The sequence below is a fragment of the Leucopleurus acutus genome, assembly GCF_964270905.1.
Source record: "Leucopleurus acutus genome assembly, chromosome: 6".
NCBI classification, from domain to species: domain Eukaryota; kingdom Metazoa; phylum Chordata; class Mammalia; order Artiodactyla; family Delphinidae; genus Leucopleurus; species Leucopleurus acutus.
Window position 1 is genome coordinate 92,283,795 of NC_139149.1, and position 22,288 is coordinate 92,306,082.

General features: G+C 36.4%; 1 protein-coding gene across 1 annotated transcript in view; it reads right to left on the reverse strand.

Annotated features, from left to right (window-relative positions):
• ACADL (acyl-CoA dehydrogenase long chain) overlaps window positions 1-22,288 on the reverse strand; it is a 41,149-nt gene that overhangs the window by 13,824 nt on the left and 5,037 nt on the right. Inside the window, exons 3-8 of the mRNA XM_082840935.1 lie at window positions 21,843-21,980; window positions 14,640-14,804; window positions 10,368-10,434; window positions 5,971-6,135; window positions 5,201-5,302; window positions 4,128-4,241 (exon numbers count right to left, since the gene is read on the reverse strand). Of these exons, the coding sequence (XP_082697061.1) occupies window positions 4,128-4,241; window positions 5,201-5,302; window positions 5,971-6,135; window positions 10,368-10,434; window positions 14,640-14,804; window positions 21,843-21,980 (751 nt within the window). The remainder of the gene's footprint in view (window positions 1-4,127; window positions 4,242-5,200; window positions 5,303-5,970; window positions 6,136-10,367; window positions 10,435-14,639; window positions 14,805-21,842; window positions 21,981-22,288) is intronic.

Genomic DNA, 22,288 nt, shown 5'->3' on the forward strand with positions numbered 1-22,288 from the left:
GGCATATAGGGAACCTCAATCAATGGCAGACATTATCATTAGTTAATATCTGAATTTTACTATTGTATTGCCCATTCCATAGAAAATCGTGAGACTTGACAGCAGCTATGGAGAGTATGGGTGAGACAACATGAAAATCCTGTAACTATCGCAACTTAAGTATGGTAGGTCTCCGTTCTAAAAAGAAAGTAAATTTTAGGGACTTCCGTGGTGGCGCAGTGGTTAAGAATCTGCCTCCCAAAACAGGGGACACAGGTTTGATCCCCTGTCCGGGAAGACCCCACATGCCGCGGAGCAACTAAGCCCGTGGCCCACAGCTACTGAGCCTGCGATCTAGAGTCCACGCACCACAACTACTGAGCTTGCGCTCTAGAGCCCACCAGCCGCAACTGCTGAAGCCCGCGTGCCTAGAGTCCGTGCTCCGCAGTAAGAGAAGCCACCACCATGAGAAGCCCGCACACCGCAATGAAGAGTAGACCCCGCTCGCTACAACTAGAGAAAGCCCACGCACAGCAATGAAGACCCAATGCAGCCACAGATAAATAAATAAATAAATAAATAGCATCACAATTAAGTTAAAAACTCAAGATCTACTAAAAAAAATAAAAAAAAAAAAATTTCGTGAAACGCATCCAAGTGGTCAGAAAGCCTCAAAATTCAAGAATATCAAAGAGAAAGGAAACTGAATCGTTATATGGTCATAAAAATGAGATTTGGCCAAATATAATATATAACATTTAAAGGTCTCCTATTTCAATTTAATACTGGAACCATTGTATATCCAGCTCTGTAACAGGAGGTATAAGCACTTATTGGTTATTCATCTTCTCTGAATACATATCTAGATTGAATATGAAAATATTATTCAAAGATACTTATTTATATAAACAGGAAGATTAGAAGAAATATCTCAGAAATCTCAGAACCACATATTTACTTGGAAAACAATACGGCTCCCGCCAATGCTATAGATACGTGTGGAAGCAGAATGCTACTGCCACCTAGTGAAATTTTAGTAAACTACCTTTGAAAGAAGGCAGCAATAAAACGGCACTCGCTTTGAAAAGGATTAAGAATATTTCTTTTCTTTTTGCTATCAAAATACATATATACACATATATATTATTAAATAAATAAATATTTTTGAAGAAACTTTTTCTCCTATGTGTAAATATTATACCGATTTTCTAGTTTTTTTTCATGGTTAAATGTCAAATAACATTTAATGTTCTGAGCTATACAGGCAATCTCGGTAATATTATAGTCATTTTTGTTGTGATTTTATATGAAGTTCATAAACGCAGGAAGTGTAGATTACCAAGGGGATGGAAAAATATGTCTGTTTGGTTCACTTTTTATAGTATCCAGAATAGGGCTAAAGGCATGAGTATTTTAATAAACATTTTGAGAAGCAAATGACATTAATTCCACTTCGGATACAGCTGGGAAAGTCAGAGTGATACCAAGTAGTATCACTCTCTTTGTGTTGCTAGGAGGTTATAATGTGTATTTCCAGAGTCATGCCTATCAAATTACATTTGAACACACAACCTTCAGAAGGCAATCAATACATACTTGCTCAGTGAAACAAATCATGTATATCAACATTTCTCAAAATGAAAAAATTACATGAAAAAGAAATGTAATTTATTTATCGGTAAGAAGATTCATGCATCGATAACAAAGAAACAGAAATGTGATTGCTTTATGGTAGCCTAGTGTAATCAGTTGTACTGCATATGATTTATAAGTGTTTGTGTGCATAAGTTTTGATAAATTTAACTTTTCACAATAAATTTCTCTATATTTTATGGTAGTAAATGATAAAATGGACTAGTATCTACACATATTTTATGCATTCGTGCCATACCTCTATTCTTAATTTTTTCGATATTTCTAGGCTATACAGTTCGTCTGCACATTTTAAGTTGCCACAAGTCTCCAAAAGTTTTTCCAATGTATTTATTGAAAAAAATCCACATGTAAATGGACCTGTGCAGTTCAAACCTGTGTTGTTTAAGGGTCAACTGTAATAGCTAACTTTAATGAAAGCTCGCTTTGCCAGGCAATATTCTAAGCACTTTATTAGAAGCGTATTATCTCACCTAATCTTCATAACAACTCTATGAGGTAGCTACTCATATTACTCACATCTTAACAATAACAAAGTACTTCTGAGAGAGATAATACAACTTGCATAGACCACAGAGACTTAAGTAGCTGTACTAGGATTTAAACCACACCTGAACTTAACTTCTATAATGCTGTCCTAAAAAGTTACCAAAGTATTTCAGCTTTCCCTTTCCCTTCACAACACCTTTCAGCCAAGACATTCCACTTAGAAACTTTCAATTAGACTTCCAACTCCAGTTTTTTTGATGACTGCATTACCTAAAAGCTGTTCCTTCATTTGAAGGAGAGACTAGAGGGTCTAAAATTTGATTGATATTTTAGTGATTATGGCTACCATATACTGAGTTCTTCTGCAAATAACTTAAACTTCTTGGCAAAACCCAGGAAGTTTAAACACAATCATCCACCTTCTCTGTGCTTGAACCTGGGGAGCAAAACCCTTTTAGTAAAGCTAATACACAAAAAAGCAGGAGGTTCCGCTATAAGTGCATGATCGCTAACCTGATCTGGGTCCTCAATACTGCCAGGAAGCTTACTGTAAGTGTCTCTAGTTAGTTCAGTCTCTCACTCTGAAGAAGGTATTTCAAACCTTCCTTACCTCCATGCCCCATTCACTCACATCTCTTTCTTCCTTATTGATAAGGAAAGATACGGAAGTCTCTGGAAGAGAGCTTTTGCAATTTTCTACCAACGGAGCTGAACCCTTGCTCATCCTTTCCTCCTTCCTTCCTGTTTCAGTGGAGGAAACTCCTCTCCTGTCAGGATGGGAAGGCCTATCTTTCCATGTATTGAAACTTTGGCATCCACACCTTCACACTGTCTCAAAGATCATATGCAGTTAATTATGCTCTCCATACCTACAATCTTTCCCTCTTTACTAAATCCTTTGTCTAGGTATTAAAATATGCTCTAGCATTCTCATCCTAATAATAATAACAAAAATTAATAATCTCCAAATATTTCACTTGATCTCCAAATATCTCCCTCCCTCCCTCCTCACCCTCCTCTTCTTGCCTTCTAGTTACCATCCTTTCTCTCAGCTACTTCACAGACAAACTCAGGAAAGAGTTGCCACTCATCAGTATCTTGACTTCCTCATTTCCATTCACTGCTCTACTCACTGGGGTCTGGCACCACACCAGTCCATTAATGGCTCTTATGAAATAACCTCCATATCATTATGTCCAATGAGCACTCTTTGACCTTCATCTCATTTTCCCTCTAAGTAGCTTCCATCCACTTGAAATCCTCTTTTCTCTTGATTTCTACGACAATACTTGCCCTATTTGCTTTCTCCTTTCTAGCTGTCTCAGTTTTCTTTGTAGGCTCTTAGTTTCCTATTCTACCTTTAAATCTTGGAATTTTTTTCTCAGGACTCTGTCCTAGGATCTCTTTTGTCTTAATCTCTACTCTCTCCCTAAGTGATCTCATCCACTTCCATGGATTCTAATGTCACCGTGGAGAAAAATGTTGCCTGCCACATAGATAAACAATGGATGTTGCAGCCATCAAGCCAGCAGCCACTGCAGCAGCCCCCAAATGTGCACCCTGAGGGGAGTCAGGATGGAGAAAAGCAGGATACTGGCCCTAGACAGTTAAGGTGCATATCAGAGGAGTAATTTCAATGAGCACAGACTCTTGGATCTTCCCATACATAGAAAAGTGATAAATTCATTACTTTGAGAAGCCTGGTTTTCTTTAATTAACAGTGATCTTTTGATGTTCCGACCACCGGGTTTCTGTTGCAAGACTCCTATATACCCTGGCTCCTCCCTTACCTCTTTGGAACTGTCCCTCAGGGCTATCTGAGAGGCTGTATTTCGTGCTTACATGCTTAGTGTTGTGCACCAAATAAAACATAATTCTCAACTTTTAAGTTGTGCACATTTTTTCAGTCGATACCACCTGTATGAAAATTACTGCATATTCATGTTTAGCCTAGACCCATTTCAGATGAGTAAATTGATACTATCTAATACTAATGACAAGCTTACCTGTATATGTGCGATTGTTTTCCCAAAAGCTCTTCTTTGTTTAACATAGTTCCTGGTTTCTTCAAACATGAATTCACTGGCTGAAACTCCCAACTCAGCAATCAGTAGCCTTTCCTAGAACCCCAAAATTAGGTCTTGAACATTATTCTAATTACACAAGTGATTTTCACATGATTTCAATGAAAATAAATTGCATAATCTTTATAAAACTCCTAAAGATTATTTCTTAACTCTTTATAAGAAAAGACTCCCCCTGAGATTTCTAAGACTATTTTGACACATGTATGTCTCTAAAAAAAATTTATTTTTATGAATGACTGTCTTTATATAGGTATATAAGTAATTTATTTTCCTCTTCTCTTGACTCATCTATGGGAAAAGAAATTCCAAAGTTGTCGATTTTTATTTATTGATCTCTGCATACCACACATCTAATATACCTGAGGAAATCAACATTTTTAAAGGGCATAGGTTGAATTAGTGTAAAGCATCCACAGTCAGTTTAATTCCCTCTTGCTGGTGATTTTCATATTCTATCCTGTGCCAGTGACCCTAGTCCTTGTCCCATTTCATGTTTAGTGCATGCTGAGATTGTCACCAGACGTGCATCCTCTTATGCTGACACTCCAAAAAACACGGAAGTGAGGGCTGACCCTATGTGGCTAAAACTTTTTAGTCTGAACTTAACAGCTTCCTTTGATTCCCAGGTATTATTAAAAAAGAACAACCCCCCCCCCCAAAAAAAAACCTGGTACATATTTTGGCTGATATTTCGTTACAAAGAGCTAAAAATTCTTGATTTGTAGTTAAGACACTAAAATCATTCCAAGAAGGAATCATAGAACTGAAAATCTTATTTTCCTGATTCACTTATAAGCTTTGATTGGATATCCCTGAGTTCAGTTATTCACATGTCCAGCCTAAAAAAGTCATATATATTTTTTTACAACTTCAAGTTATACTCAAATGACTGGCTATATCACAAGTTTTGTACGCATGGATTTATATAGCTCTGTATTATTCTATTCCAGTCCATTATCTAATCAAAAGACGGACTCTTTAATACTTCTGACCTGTGGAAGCTCTTGCATGAGGTAATAGAAGCCTTTATTCTCTTCTCCAAGTAGGGCACGCGCTGGCAAACGTACATCTTCAAAGAATAATTCTGCAGTATCCTAAGAGATCATACAATTGAATACAGAATTATCTCACTGAAATCTCCCAATAACCTGATGAGGTGATTATTATTTCCATTGAAAAAACAAAAACAAAACAAACTGGAAGCCAAGTTGGAGTGGTTAACGATCACAACTGGTAAGTGGTAAACCAGGGATTCAAACCCAGGTCTATCTGATTCCAAAAGTGGCTTTCCCACTGCAATACACCGTCATTCTAGCTCTAATACCGTCCAATTCTGCAGGTACTGAGGACCAAGGATTTCTAATGCATATCAAGTAAAAGATGTTTTTCTTTTTGGTAATGAAAAATTACCGAATAATTACCAAATAGTAGAAAAAATATTTTCTGTTCTTATTTCATAATTTTCTTCAATTTCAAAAATAGAGGGTATCATCATGCAGTTAATTTTCTAAAGCAGATTTTCAAACTACCCTGATTCACTTCCATTGCTGACCACAGTTGCATAAACAGTGGAATAAATTTCCATAATCATTTCTGAAAAGCATATTTTAAGAATCCAGCATAGGAAGGAAGGTATGATTGTGCTATATGTAGTTCCATATATAAAGCATAATTGAGTAAACTCAATTATTTATAAATAATAAATATGAATTATATTTATAAATGATTTATATTATGAAAACAAATTTACATTATGACTTACCTGGGCTTTTAGTCCCATTTTATGTAGCTTTCGTCCCTTGACAAATCCTTTCATTCCATTTTCCACCAGAAAAAGGCTAATGCCATGGGCAGGAGAGCGAGCGTCACGATTTGTGACTGCCACTACGATCACAACGTCACTTAGCCACCCATTAGTGATGAATACCTGAAAAACCCCAAGTATACTGTGATGCTCCACAATAACTCAGGTCCATGTGTAAGTCATGATCAGGGGAAAGTATACTCAGTAAGACTAAACCGGACAAAACATGCTTCATACCTCTCTCTGTACTCTCTCTGAATATCTGCAGTGTTGATTATTCATACATGAGGTTAGTAAAGAGTAGGGGGAAATTATCCAATGCTTCAAAGAATGAACTCTATTCATTTTCTTCCCACTATTAGTATTGTAAATAATAATAATAATTAACATTATTATGTTCTTTTCCAATTAAAACAAAATTGCCTATAAAAATGATAAACCATATTTTAGAAAGAAGTTTCAGGTGAGAAAACAATCTCCTTTGAATGGCACGATACTATTAAAGTATTTGTACTTTCAGATTTATCAGTTTTTGAAAAGGCATAGGTTCGATTTCATGATGATGGATGGCCTACCTCTTTCCAAAATGGCCTAAATAAGGAAGATGCTGATTAAGAAGGGATAAAATAACAGAGATATTAGTTTATCAGATAATATTTATTCAGAAAACAAATATACACAGAGCAAATATGAATAATTATCTTTTCATTCTGTATCTTTCCTGGGTCCTCTCAGCCACTTTCCATGGCTTTAGTTGCTATCCATATGCTGATGACTCCAAATCTTTATCTAAGCCAAATTTCTTGCTAGGTTCCAGACCTGTATACACACCTGCTTCTGGATAGTTCCACCTGATGACTCAAGGAATACCCTACTCCTCTTTAATCACCCCTACTCCTATTTAATCTTGAGTATCAATCTGTTTTCCCTGTGTCAGTGAACGGTAAATCACATTATTATCCTGCTTCGTATTCAATTTGACATCTAGTTCTCTCTAACCCATTTCAACACTTTTTAAATCCATTCACTTCCTTGCACTTCTATTGCCATTACCTTAGTTTGGGCCTCATCATTTCCTGGTTAAGTTCCTACAACTGATCTCTGTGCAACTCTATTATCCATCATGATGTCAGAGGGATCTTTCAAAAATGCAATCTAATCATACTATTTTCACATCTGAAAATTTTTGAATACCTCATCATAGCTTCAGGATAAATTATAAATCTTAGCAGGGCATATAAAACTCATCACAAATTGGCACTAGCTTACATTCCTGCCTTATCTCTTATCCAATTTTCCCCTCACTTGTTTTCTGTAGATTAACTCTACTGCATTACTTGCTGTCCCCCATATTCTAAGTTCTTCCTCATCTATGGGTCTTTGGAAATCTTGTTTCCTCTACTTGGGTGGCTCTTTCCCAACTCTGCTACAATGAATCCTACTCAACCTGGACAAAGTTCAGACATCACCTCTTCCAAAAAGTCTTTCCAGGGAATTCCCTGGCGGTCCAGTGGTTAGGACTCCACGCTTTCACTGCCGAGGGCGCAGGTTAATCCCTGGTCAGGGAACTAAGATCCTGCAAGCCACGCAGCGCGACTGAAAAAAACAAAAACAAAACGTCTTTCCAAATTCCCCAAGCTGGGTTAAGTGTTCCCATAGCATCCTGAATTTACCATCATCTTAGCATTTTCCAAGCTATATTCAAATGATCTAATTTTGTCTCTGTCCCTTTGAAATAGTACAGGTATACAATGGTGTTGGTTACTCTCATCACCTACCATCCATGTCCTTTATAATAAGATTTATGCTGTAAAATCCAGAGCACTGATTCTTACAAATAATGGGAAGTGGGCCAGTGATGTTAGTGTTATCTACATGACAGCAAATGAAGGCAATGATGATGGTATGGTTGTAAGTGACACAATAATAAAAGACTCTCAACATCTCTCTGTACTAGGAGCTCCTTGAGGGCGGGGACTATTTCCTATTCATATATCTATCCTCAGTGCTTAGTATAGTATTTGGCATATAGGAGGCCTTCAAGGATGTTTGTTGAATAAATGAGAAAAATATATTCCTCAAAAATAATTCTAGGGAATTCCCTGGCGGTCCAGTGGTTAGGACTCTGCTCTTCCACTTCAGGGGCACAGGTGTGATCCTTGATCAGGGAACTAAGATCCCGCATGCCACACAGCGGGCCAAAAAAAAAAAAAAAAAAAAAAAATCATGGTAAAAATTTTTTCTACAGTGTTTCTCCATTACACCACTCTCTTCCTCAAAAACCATTCAGGTCTCCCAATTTCCTAACTGTCTAAGATAATAATGACCATTTGTGTAGTTGCCACAGTTGAATTGCTGAAATAGTGCTTTTTTGTTTGTTTTTAATCACAGAACACCCAGGAATTAGTACCTTTATGTTACTAATATCTAATGTGAGTATTTCTACCATGACTGATCCTCTTTCCTAATAAAATTATAAGAGAATTCTCTTTGTAAGAAAGGGCTTTCTTGATTTCTTTCCTAATTATGACAGTCAAAACTTTTAATAGGGCTGAGATTAACACTAGTGAGGTCAATATTTTTTTTTATTTTTATTTTATTTTTTGGTATTGAATGCCTATACCATACGCTCTTTGTAGATGTTGTGTAGATAGTACATAAAGAAAAAGTGTTATAAAGAAAAAGGGAAAAACAAATCTTCCATGAGTCCATCATATAAATATCATTGTGAACTTCCTTTCTGGTCTTTTTTTCTTTTAATATAGTTGAAATTATTCTATATTTACATTTTATATGCATACTTCACTTAAATGTTAGTATCATCTTTTCACTTAATATAATTATTTTCCTATACCACTAAAAATTTTGTGTTGATGCTTTAATGGGTGCATATTAGATCATCTTATTGATGTAGTATATTTACTTACTCATTCTTTTACTTTTGCTTCCTCTAAAGTTTTTGTTTTTCCTAATAGAATTTTCGAAAATCAGAGGTACTTTCCTGGGTGGTTCCCACTGAAGAGTCTAATTGAGCAGACTGGGCCTGCTTAGAAAGCTGGAGTCATAGAAGAGTGTAGTTCCCATTTCACTTTTGACCAAATACCCTATTCTTCTGTCAAAACAAGCCTTCTGTGTGCAAAGAGTTAATTGACTATATATCACAGTTAGTGCTTTATTATAATCCTTAGTATGAATAATGTAGATGAATATTTCATAAAGTATATTTGAAAAACAACAGTAACTCAAGATAAGTCTATAAAAAGAGAATTTCCTAGGGCAAAAGACATACTATATCCAACTCTTAGAAGTTCATGATGCGTATCAGCCTCTCAGAAAGTGAGAAGTAGAGCATGTTTTCCAAATTTATTTGACATCACAGACATTGTTTTTCTGTATAATAACTATGAAACTGATAATGGAATGGTCTTTAGAACTGGGCTACTCAAAACGTATTCATCAGACTGATGAACAGTTTGTCAGTCCACAAACTGTTATTAGTCCTTAACAATGTAAGTACGGAAAGTGACTGTTTAGATTTCATAGCAATTTAAGTGTCACAACATTCAAGCTTGTGATTTTGCAAATGCAAAGGTATTAGTCTAAAACTAATAAGCAATATTTTTTAAACGTTGAAAGAAAAAAAACAAAAATTAGCTCTTCACCAGGCTTTGAAACATTTTTAGCAAGATTTCCTTAGTGTAGACAATGAATATCTTTTCTTCACTTAATATTCAGTCAACAACAAATAGTTACTGAGTGTATACCAGACGCAGTTTTAGGTAAACAAAAACCTCTGCCATCAGTGATATTAGATTCTGAAGGATATATTTACTTCTGAGCCTGTCTGTAACCTTAATCAGAGGTGCTCTCCAATCTTATCAGTGGGTTGATGTGAGGCTCAGAAGCGTTGAAGGGCTCTCAAATTCCATCAGAAATATCTTTCCTAAAATCTTTTGAAACTCTTCTTGATATTTATTTATAAGTTTTTTCTTCCACTTCTTATCAACATCAAATTCATTAACTATTAACTGTTTGTCCCCTATTTGGACAATGTGAACCTCACCTTTTCCTTTTCTGGTTTGATAAGGGCTGTTTGGAAGCTAAAACGTTTTTCATGTTAGTGAGGGGGCATGCAAAAGGAACATAGAAGAGGAATGGATCTCACGCAACATAAATTTTGTACAATTCTTACTGTCTCCAAAACAAAGCAGTTCAATTCCTGTGCCAACTCAAGTAAACTCAATTCCCGTGTGAGTCCCTAGATCTGAGAGACTCAATGATGAGTAGTCTTTGAGCCTTTGTTACCCAGAGCATGACTCCGGGGAGGAGGGCTATGGAAGCCCATCTTTACACACCTTGCTTCCATTGAGAATCCAGTCACTTCCATCCTTTCTGGCATTTGTTCTCACTCCTTGCAAATCACTATAATTGAGAGGATAAAAAATTCATTAATTGGTAATAAATGAACTATGCAAATGTTATGTAAGTATGTATCTATTGTGATAATTCAAACTGGTTACACCATTATAAAAATTGACATTTAACTAATATTAGGAACGTTCACACAAATGCACTGAAAAGTCATGTCTGACATATGCTAAACTATTTATACAAATGAATATTTTATTGAGATTACATAGACTAACCAGATTTTATAGAGCATAACACGGCCCAACTAGCATCCAAGACCCTCAAACTGGACTCAGAAGACATTGCAATGCCTACTATATACCTCAGATTATTTGCCCATGTACCTTTCCTGTCTTTGTTCACTTTGGTTCCTTCCCCTATCTCTACTGTTCAAAAGCTTAGCTATTTAAAAGACTATGTCGGAAATTCCCTGGTGGTCCAGTGGTTAGGACTTCATGCCTTCACTGCTGAGGGCCCAGGTTCAATCTCTAGTCAGGGAACTAAGATCCCACAAGCCACACAGCAGCTATGTCTCAAATGCCACGTCCTCTACCAAGCCTGCTCTACAAGTAGAATAGGTTATTTTTCTAGATATAAACTAAACAAATATTCATAATTTAAATATGAAAAATACAGGCAATATTCAAGACAAAGGAGAAAAATGAAAAAATTAAAAAAAATTTTACCTTCTGTAATAAACATTTAAAAAATACAACCTTCCAGTATTTTTCTATGGAAACAGATACACACATATATGTATTTTTATAAAATTGGAACCATACATATGATCCTGATCTTTTAATAATATCTAATGTTTTTCTATAAGAAAACTTTTATTAGTGGCACAGAATTTCATCATATGAATTATTGTTATGATATATATTTTTAAACACACAAGAATATTCTTTATTTCCACAAGTAAGTATTCCGTCTCACTTTTTGGAAACATTGACAGCCTTCTTCATTTATCTTTTAAGAGAGATTTAAGAGAGATTTTTTTACAGTAGGAAATCCAGCAGGTAGGATTCAAAAATAGATGGTTTCAGGGAGACAACTGGAAGTGGTGGTGCATCTAAAAGACTGGAGAACTCATATCCCATCTAAAGGACTATGTCCCAGCCAATAGGAATAAGGAATCAGAAATAAGAAAAACATAGTATTGTCAGATGTTCCAAATTTTCAAGAAAATCCAGGAATATGGATGTTTATGTACATTTTTCTGGCTTTTAAAGTTGATTCAAGGTTTGTTTTTAAATTAAATAGATTAACCAAATTAAACACGTCCCAGGGCTTCCACAGGTCCCATGAACTGCCCCATTTGTGACTACTGCCTCATGCCTCTCTAGACCCCATGCCATGGTGATACAACCACTTAGAACTCAAGGGGGTAGATATCTGATATCCTTCTCTTATACACTATAAAGTAATGAAGTATGATTTCTAAAACTAGAAATTAAGGGGGACATTGACAAACTCAATCATGACCAAAGATCAGGGAAGGGACCTGAAACCAAATGCATTGGATTCATCACGAATCTTTTAAAGCAATCTGCTATTGTTGAAGACTTAGGTAGTTTCCACTTCCAATTTTCAAAGATATCCTACAATGAAGAGCATCATATATTAAATAGTCCACATCACTTATTTTGTGAAAATTTTCTGATTCTCCTTTTTGTACATGGACTTTATATTATATATCCCATGGCACTTTATCACTCTCTGTATCATGCTAAATAATGACCCTTAGAGATAGCAGGTCCTAACCTCTGGAACCTGTTAAGTGTTACCTTATAAGGAAAAAGGGTCTTGCAGATGTGATTCATTTAGGACTTTGAGATAGGAAGATAATTTTGGATTATCTAGATGGGTCCTAAATGCAATCACAAGTGTCCTTGTGAGAGAGAGGCAGAGGGAGATTACACAGACTAAAGAGGGACATTACAACATGGCCACAGAGGCAGAGATTGGAGTCATGATTCCACAAAGCAAGGAATGTCGGCAGCCCCCAGGAGATGGAAGAATCAAGGAATGGATTCTCCCCTAGAACCTCTGGAGGGACTGTGGCCTTGCTCATACCTTGATTTGGGGTTGCTGATACCTTGATTTGGGACCACTGATACCAAGTTTGGACTTCCGGCCTTCAGAACCGTGAGAGAATAAAGTTCTGTTGTTTTAAGCCACCCAGTTTGTGTAATTTGTTACAGAAGCACAGAGAATTTTCAAGAAAACACAAATCAAGCAAGCCTTTGTGGGTATGTGTTTAAGTTGGGGATAAATCAAGATCTCTCACTGATACTTTTGCCTCTAGGTGAGAGCTGACATACAGTGGGTTGGAACTAAAACATACTGACCGTGAGCTAAGGAGATGCAATCAGAATATTGGTCATTAGGCCAGTTATCTTAGAGAGTTATCTTAAAAGCAAAGGAAGACGATTAAATTCCTACTTCTTTCAGGTCACATTTTTAGGCAAAAAAGTAAATACAACTCTTTTTTTTTGGCCTCACCGTGCAGCTTGTGGGATCTTAGTTCCCTGACCAGGGATTGAACCCAGGCCGCTGGCAGTGAGAGCACGGAGTCCTAACCACTGGGAATTCCCAACAAAACCTTTTTATCTTGGCAAAATTAAATTTCTATATTGTCCTTTAATTATAGATTTATATCTGGGAAAGATAAGTACAATTTAAGCAAATTGCCAAGTAACACTATGGCATACTAAGACATTTAAAAATAAGCAGCACTGGGACTTCCCCGGCCGTCCAGTGGTTAAGACTCTGCACTTCCACTGCAGGGGGTGCAGGTTCGATTCCTGGTCGGGGAACTAAGATCCTGCATGCCGCAGCGCAGCCATATAAATAAATAAATAAACAGCACTGACAAAAATTTTAAAATATCGGGGCCTGATCTTGCAGAAACAAGTCTTGAATTTTCAGTTACTGCTTCTGCCACATCTGTAAGTTCTTCCTCTGCACTGCCTGTTTCCCATTGGCCTGTTAGTCACTGCTCTCTTCAACATAAGCCATTTCCCTGACCATGCTGGCTTGTCAAATTACTGTCCCCTCTCTCCACTTTCTTTCGCCATATAACACACAACTCTGAAAAAAAAATCAGTCTGTCTTTTCTGCCTCTGTTTTCTCAATACCCCATCTCACTCCCTTCGAAAGTAACTTCTGCCTCTCCTCTCTCCTGAAATCACAATCAAAAGATCACCACTGGCTGCCATGACTCTTTCTCAATTCTCAACATCTCTGTGGCCTTGACATTACTAACTTCTCACTCCTCTCCTACTGCCTTTTCAAACTCACTTCCCCTCAAGCTCATGAAATAGCAGTTGTCTAGATTTCCTTCGAACTCAATCCTTCTGTCTCTGTCACTACATCTTCTGTACAGTTCCAAATGGAATGCAATGCCCAAGGTTTCCTTCTTGGTCTCCTTTTCATCCTTTCACTTTACCCCTTGAGGATCAGGTCCCACCACATGGCTGCTCTTGCAAATTTCTCAACGGTCAGATCTCAGTTTAAATATAACTACTTTTTATAGGTCTTCCCTAGCAGTCATATCTAAATATGAGTTTTTCCCTTCCCACCAAACACACATGCACCATGAGTCTCTAACACAGCACCTTGTCTCCTTCATAGTACTTATCATAATTTAAATATATTTGTTTACGTGTTTCTTGTCTTTCTCCTCAACAAGCACACAGACCACATCTGGTTTGATTACCACTGTATACCCGGCACACGGAAGGCACTTATTAAGTAACCATCAAATGACTAAATGATTTATTCATTTCCATTGCTTCAATTCTTTCTTATCTATGAATGGTTTTAAATCCTATTGCCACCCCCAGCCTGTATCCAGACTTCCAAATCCATATTTTTAATAGCCTGCTGGACATTTCCATGTGAAATGTCACACCACATCTAAAATTCAACATGCCCCCAATTCAACACATATTCTAACATTTTATTTACATCACACTATGTTAATATCTCACATACAACATAAAATACAATCTGCTGTGTTGTTATTCGTATATGATAAGGCCTTATTTTCCTACTGGAATTTGAAGTTACCTAAGGTTGGAAATGACAATGTGTTCATCTTTGTATCTGTCTTAGCATATCACTCAGAGTGTTGTATAAAGCAGGTACTGAGAAAACATTTGCTGTTAAGGCATCGCTTCCAGCATTTCAAAACCAACCAAATGTTGATTTACCTTCCAGCCCCAGGCTCTGTCATTGCTATGGCACCAATACATTTCCCTGCAGTCATCTGGGGGATGAAGTGCTTAATCTGTTCTTCTGAGCCATAGTTTGCAATATAGGGCATGACAATATCTGAATGAAGACTAAAACCTGGGCCTGTGCAATTCGAATATGCTCTTAGAAAGAAAAAAGAGAAGACAGTTTAAGGCACAACATAGTTATTTTGTTCTCTTTTTAGTTCTTTGATTTCTCAATTAGAAAACAACAACAAAGTACTAAAGGTCCTATCACATTATGTGGTAATAGATTGTCTCCTCGGAAACCTATGAAGTTTCTGAAGGTTTTCTCTCTCTTTTTTTTTTTTTACTAACCTTTTAATTTCTGGCTCTAACATAGTAACAGTGCTCTAGCAGAGCTCAATGATCACGTATGTAATGAAAAAAAAGATAAAACATTTTAAAAAATTTACCACCTATAACTGTATTACCCTAACATAGTAACTACTTTCATTTTAGCAAATGACCTTTGCCATAAGGATATACGTATTCTAATATAACTGCAGTCATGGTATAAATTTTGTACTTACAAAATTTATCACAAAAAATAGCTGCAAAATATTACAAACTGCTTATGTACTACAATATACTTTTTCATTGTCCTACTGCTGGACATTTAGATTGCTTCCAAACCTGGGGGATTATGATCTAACATGGCAATGATGTTTGTACATAGATATTATTTTTTATATTGGGTTGGCAAAAGGTTCCTTTGGTTTTTAAGTAAAAATAAAAGATAAATTTTTCATTTTCACCATGAACTCTATTGAACAACGTATTCACCCTTTTGTTCCATTACCTTCTGCCATTTTTCAGGCAACTTCATAATTCCATCTTCCCAAAACTTTTTATCTTTTTGAGCAAAGAACTGTTCCAGGTGCCTTTTACAGTCTTCCAAGGAATTGAAATTTTTTTCCATTAAGAGAATTTTGTAAAGACCTAAATAAATGGAAATCGAAGGTGCAATGTCTGGTGAATACGGCGGAGGAATCAGAACTTCCCAGCCAAGCTGTAAAAGTTTCTGCCTGGTCATCAAAGAAACACGCGGTCTTGTGTTATCCTGATGGAAGATTATGCGTTTTCTCTTAACTAATTCCAGACACTTTTTGTCGAGTGCTGTTTTCAGTTGGTCTAATTGGGAGCAGTACTTGTTGGAATTAATCGTTCGGTTTTCCGGGAGGAGCTCATAATAGATGACTCCCTTCCAATCCAACCATATACACAACATCACCTTCCTTGGATGAAGACTGGCCTTTGGTGTGGTTCGTGGTGGTTCATTTCGCTTGCCCCATGATCACCTCCATTCCACATTATTGTACAGCGTCCACTTATCATCGCCCGTCACAATTTGTTTTGAAAACGGAATGTTTTCATTACGTCTAGGTAGAGAATCACATGAAGAAATATGGTCAAGAAGGTTTTTTTTTGCTTAACTTACGTGGAACCCAGACATCAAAGTGATTAACATAAGCAAGCTAGTGCAAATGATTTTTCTTTTTTCTAGGAATTTTCTTTACATTTCCACTCAGCTTTAATGTATTTTTTTTTCTTATTAGTTGTCCATTTTATACACATCAGTGTATACATGTCAATCCCAATCGCCCAATTCATCCCACCACCCCAGTAGTGGGATTGCTGGGTCATATGGTAATTCTATTTTTACTTCTTTAAGGAACGTCCATACTGTTCTCCATAGTGGCTGTATCAATTGACATTCCCACCAATAGTGCAAGAGGGTTCCCTTTTCTCCACACCCTCTCCAGAATTTGTTGTTTGTAGATTTTCTGATGATGCCCATTCTAACTGGTGTGAGGTGATACCTCGCTGTAGTTTTGATTTGCATTTCTCTAATAATTAGTGATGTTGAGCAGCTTTTCATGTACTTCTTGGCAATCTGTATGTCGTCTTTGGACAAATGTCTATTTAGGTCTTCTGCCCATTTTTTGGATTGGGTTGTTTGTTTTTTTAATACTGAGCTTCATGAGCTGTTTATATATTTTGGAGATTAATCCTTTGTCCGATGATTCATTTGAAAATATTTTCTCCCATTCTGAGGGTTGTCTTTTCGTCTTGTTTATGGTTTCCTTTGTTATGCAAAAGCTTTGAAGTTTCATTAGGTCCCATTTGTTTATTTTTGTTTTTATTTCCATTACTCTAGGAGGTGTATCAAAAAAGATCTTGCTGTGATTTATGTCAAAGAGTGTTCTTCCTATGTTTTCCTCTAAGAGTTTTATAGTGCCCGGTCTTACATTCAGGTCTCTAATCCATTTTGAGTTTATTTTTGTGTGTGGTGTTCTAATTTCACTCTTTTACATGTAACTTCCCAGTTTTCCCAACACCACTTATTGAAGAGACTGTCTTTTCTCCATTTCATATCCTTGCCTCCTTTGTCATAGATAGTTGACCACAGGTGCGGGGGTTTATCTCTGGGCTTTCTATCTTGTTCCATTGATCTGTGTTTCTGTTCTTGTGCCACTACCATATTGTCTTGATTACTGTAGCTTTGTAGTATCGTCTGAAGTCAGCGAGTCTGATTCCTACAGCTCCGTTTTGTTCCCTAAAGGCCGCTTTGGCTATTCGGGGTCTTTTGTGTCTCCATACAAATTTTAAGATATTTTGTTCTAGTTCCGTAAAAACTGCCATTGGTAATTTGATAGGGATTGCATTGAATCTGTAGATTGCTTTGGGTAGTATAGTCATTTTCACAATATTGATTCTTCCAATCTAAGAACATGTTATATCTCTCCACTTGTTGGTATCATCTTTAATTTCTTTTTTTTTTTTTAATTTCTTTCATCAGTGTTTTATAGTTTTCGGCATACAGGTCTTTTGTCTGCCTAGTTAGGTTTATTCCTAGGTATTTTATTCTTCTTGTTGCAAAGGTATATGGGGGTGTTTCCTTAATTTCTCTTTCAGATGTTTCATCATTAGTGTATAGGAATGCAGGAGATTTCTGTGCATTAATTTTGTATCCTGCTACTTTACCTAATTCAGTGATTAGCTCTAGTAGTTTTCTGGTAACATCTTTAGGATTCCCTATATATTTTATAATGTCATCTGCAAACAGTGACAGCTTTACTTCTTCTTTTCCAATTTGGATTCTTTTAATTTCTTTTTCTTCTCTGATTGCCATGGCTAGGACTTCTAAAACTATGTTGAATAATAGTGGCAAGAGTGGACATCCTTGTCTTGTTCCTGATCTTAGAGCAAATGCCTTCAGTTTTTCACCATTGAGAATGATGTTTGCTGTGGGTTTGTCCTACATGGCCTTTATTATGTCGAGGTAGGTTCCCTCTATGCCCATTTTCTGGAGAGTTTTTATCATAAATGGGTGTTGAACTTTGTCAAAAGCTTTTTCTGCATCTATTGAGATGATCTTATAATTTTTCTTCTTCTATTTGTTAATATGGTGTACCACATAGATTGATTTGCATATACTGAAGAATACTTGCATCCCTGGGATAAATCCCACTCGATCATGGTGTATGATCCTTTTAATGTATTGTTGGATTCTGTTTGCTAGCATTTTGTTGAGGATTTTTGCATCTATATTCATCAGTGATATTGGTCTGTAATTTTCTTTTTTTGTAGTATCTTTGTCTGGTTTTGGTATCAGGGTGATGGTGGCCTCATAGAATGAGTTTGGGAGTTTTCCTTCCTCTACAATTTTTTGGAAGAGTTTGAGAAGGATGGGTCTTAGCTCTTCTCTAAATGTTTGATAGAATTCACCTGTGAAGCCATCTGGTCCTGGACTTTTGTTTGTTGGAAGATTTTTAATCACAGTTTCAGTTTCATTACTTGTGATTGGTCTGTTCATATTTTCTATTTCTTCCTGGTTCAGTCTTGGAAGGTTATATCTTTCTAAGAATTTTCCATGTCTTCCAGGTTGTCGATTTTATTGGCACAGAGTTGCCAAAGCATCTCTTAGGATGCTTTGTATTTCTGTGGTGTCTGTTGTAACTTCTCCTTTTTCATTTCTAATTTTATTGATTTGAGTCCTCTCCCTCTTTTTCTTGATGAGTCTGGCTAATGGTTTATCAATTTTGTTTATCTTCTCAAAGAACCAGCTTTTAGTTTTATTGATCTTTGCTATTGTTTTCTTTGTTTCTATTTCATTTATTTCTGCTCTGATCTTTATGATTTCTTTCCTTCTGCTAACTTTGGGTTTTGTTTGTTCTTCTTTCTCTAGTTCCTTTAGCTGTAAGGTTAGATAGTTTATTTGAGATTTTTCTTGTTTCTTGAGGTAGGCTTGTATAGCTACAAGCTTTCCTCTTAGAACTGCTTTTGCTGCATCCCATAGGTTTTGGATCATCATGTTTTCATTGTCATTTGTCTCTAGGTATTTTTTGATTTCCTCTTTGATTTCTTCAGTGATCTCCTGGTTATTTAGTAATATATTGTTTAGCCTCCATGTGTCTGTGTTTTTTAAGTTTTTTCCCCTGTAATTGATTTCTAATCTCATAGCATTTTGGCCAGAAAAGATGCTTGATATGATTTCAGTTTTCTTAAATTTACTGAGGCTTGATTTGTGACCCACTATGTGATCTATCCTGGAGAATGTTCCATGCACATTTGAGAAGAAAGTGTAATCCTGCTGTTTTTGGATGGAATATCCTATAAATATCAATTAAATCTATCTGGTCTATTGTGTCATTTACAGCTTGTGTTTCCTTATTAATTTTCTGTTTGGATGATCTGTTCATTGGTGTAAGTGATGTGTTAAAGTCCCCCACTATTATTGTGTTACTGTCGATTTCCTCTTTTAGAGCTCTTAGCAGTTGCCTTATGTATCGAGGTGCTCCTATGTTGGGTTCATAAATATTTACAACCGTTATATCTTCTTCTTGGATTGATCACTTGATCATTATGTAGTGTCCTTCTTTGTCCCTTGTAATAGTCTTTATTTTAAAGTCTATTTTATCTGATATGAGTATAGCTACTCCAGCTTTCTTTTGATTTCCATTTGCATGGAATATCTTTTTCCATCCCCTCACTTTTAGTCTGTATGTGTCCCTAGGTCTGAAGTGGGTCTTGTTTTTGTATCCATTCAGTAAGCCTGTGTCTTTTGGTTGGAGCATTTAACCCATTCACATTTAAGGTAATTATCAATATGTATGTTCCTATTACCATTTTCTTAATTGTTTGGGGTTTGTTTTTGTAGGTCCTTTTCCTCTCTTGTGTTTCCCACTCAGAGAAGTTCTTTTAGTATTTGTTGTAGAGCTGGTTTGGTGGTGCTGAATTCTTTTAGCTTTTGCTGGTCTGTAAAGCTTTTGATTTCTCCATCAAATCTGAATGAGATTACTCCTTGGGTAGAGTAATCTTGTTTGTAGCTTCTTCCCTTTCATCACTTTAAGTACATCACGTCACTCCCTTCTGGCTTGTAGAGTTTCTGCTGAGAAAGCAGCTGTTAACCTTATGGGAGTTCCCTTGTATGTTATTTGTCATTTTTTGTTTGCTGCTTTCAATAATTTTTCTTTGTCTTTAATTTTTGCCAATTTGATTCCTATGTGTCTCGGCATGTTTCTCCTTGGGTTTATCCTGTGTGGGAATCTCTGTGCTTCCTGGACTTGGGTGGCTATTTCTTTTCCCATGTTAGGGAAGTTTTCAACTATAATCTCTTGAAATATTTTCTCGGGTCCTTTCTCTCTCTCTTGTCCTTCTGGGACCCCTATAAAGCGAATGTTGTTGCATTTAATGTTGTCCCAGAGGTCTCTTAGGCTCTCTTCATTTCTTTTCATTCTTTTTTCTTTATTCTGTTCCACAGCAGTGAATTCCACTATTTTTTCTCCCAGGTCACTTTTCCATTCTTCTGCCTCAGTTATTCTGCTATTGATTCCTTCTAGTGTATTTTTCATTTCAGTTATTGTATTGTTCATCTCTGTTTGTTTGTTCTTTAATTCTTCTAGGTGTTTGTTAAACATTTCTTGCATCTCCTCGATCTTTGCCTCCATTGGTTTTCCGAGGTCCTGGGTCATCTTCACTATCATTATTCTGAATGCTTTTTCTGGAAGGTTGCCTATCTCCACTTCATTTAGTTGTTTTTCTGGGGTTTTATCTTGTTCCTTCATCTGGTACATAGCCCTCTGCCTTTTTATCTTGTCTGTCTTTCTGTGAATGTGGTTTTTGATCCACAGGCTGCAGGATTGTAGTTCTTCTTGCTTCTGCTGTCTGCCCTCTGGTGGATGAGGCTATCTGGTGCAAATGATTTTCAACCCTTAATTTGGATGTTTTGAGTATGTCGGCTATCTCCCAGGTGGTATAACATTGATTGTTCTCAACTAATGTCTCAATTTGATCACTATCAACTTCAACTGGTGTATCCAACCGGGGAGCATCGTCCAGCGAGAAATCTCCAGTACGAAACTTTGCAAACCACTTTTGACACATTCAATCAGTCACAACACCTTCTCCATACACTGCACAAATCTTTTTTTTTGTGCTTCAGTTGCATTTCTACCTTTCATGAAATAATAAAGCATAATATACCAAAAATGTTGCTTCTTTTCTTCCACCTTCAATATTAAAATGGCTACACAAAAATTCACCAATTTTAATGTCTTTTTTTAAATGCATGCTAATATGACAGCTGTCACAATATAATCTAACAAAATTGTTTTGAATGAAGTTGAAGACAACTAAGTGCTACTAGAGCCATCTTATGGAAAGAAACCAAACAAACTTTTTGGCCAACCCAATATTTAAGAGCAGAAATACTTTCATTTTTTATGTATCCATGCTTTTAATCTCCAAGGCATTTATTGTTCCAATATATAACATCACCAAGAGTATATGAACACGTCACTTTCACTGCAACCTTGTCAGCACTGGTTATTATGATTTTTCATTTTCACTAACTTTTGTACTCAAAATGATACCTCCAGATTAATTTGCATCTGATTGGTAGTAAGGATAAACTTTTTTCATCTAAAAAACCTATTTTCATTTCTTTTTTGATGAATTGCTGGTTCAAATCTTTTGCCCATTTATCAACTGAAATCTTCATTTGTTCTCATGGGTCAATTAGAAATGAAGCACCTATTTTAACAACTTAAAAGAGGATTTTCAATCTTATAAGAAGATTAGAAAACAGTTTAAAATCATCACTCAGAAAAGTGAACTGATGAAACAAGACTCAACTTCAAATGCTTGCATACTTACTGCTCCTCCCAAACAACAGCTGACGAGTACAAGTCCCCCCCAATGCCACCATGACGCTCTGCAATATTGACACCAAGCAGTCCTTGTTTTCCAGCTTTTTCCCAAAGCTCCCTACTCACTTCTCCAGCTTTCTCCCATCTGCAAGTAACAAACATTTTAAAATCAGAAAAAATGTTTTTCATATTATTTAAATGGCCACATTTTGAATTTATGAATGATTTTGTTCAGGAATGGTCCCTTAATTTAAGGTAATTAAAAAGGGGGTGCTCTCACACCCTGTGACAATAGCAGGGCCCAACAAGTAAAAGAAAGATTCCTCTTTCCCAGGAAAGACTCAGTCATTGAAAAGCCCTGGACCCTTTGTTTACTCTAGCCCTCCCAACTTCCTTTTCCTCTCTATGAAAGTGCTCTCCTTCCCTTGCTGAGCAGCGACTTGCACATAGATC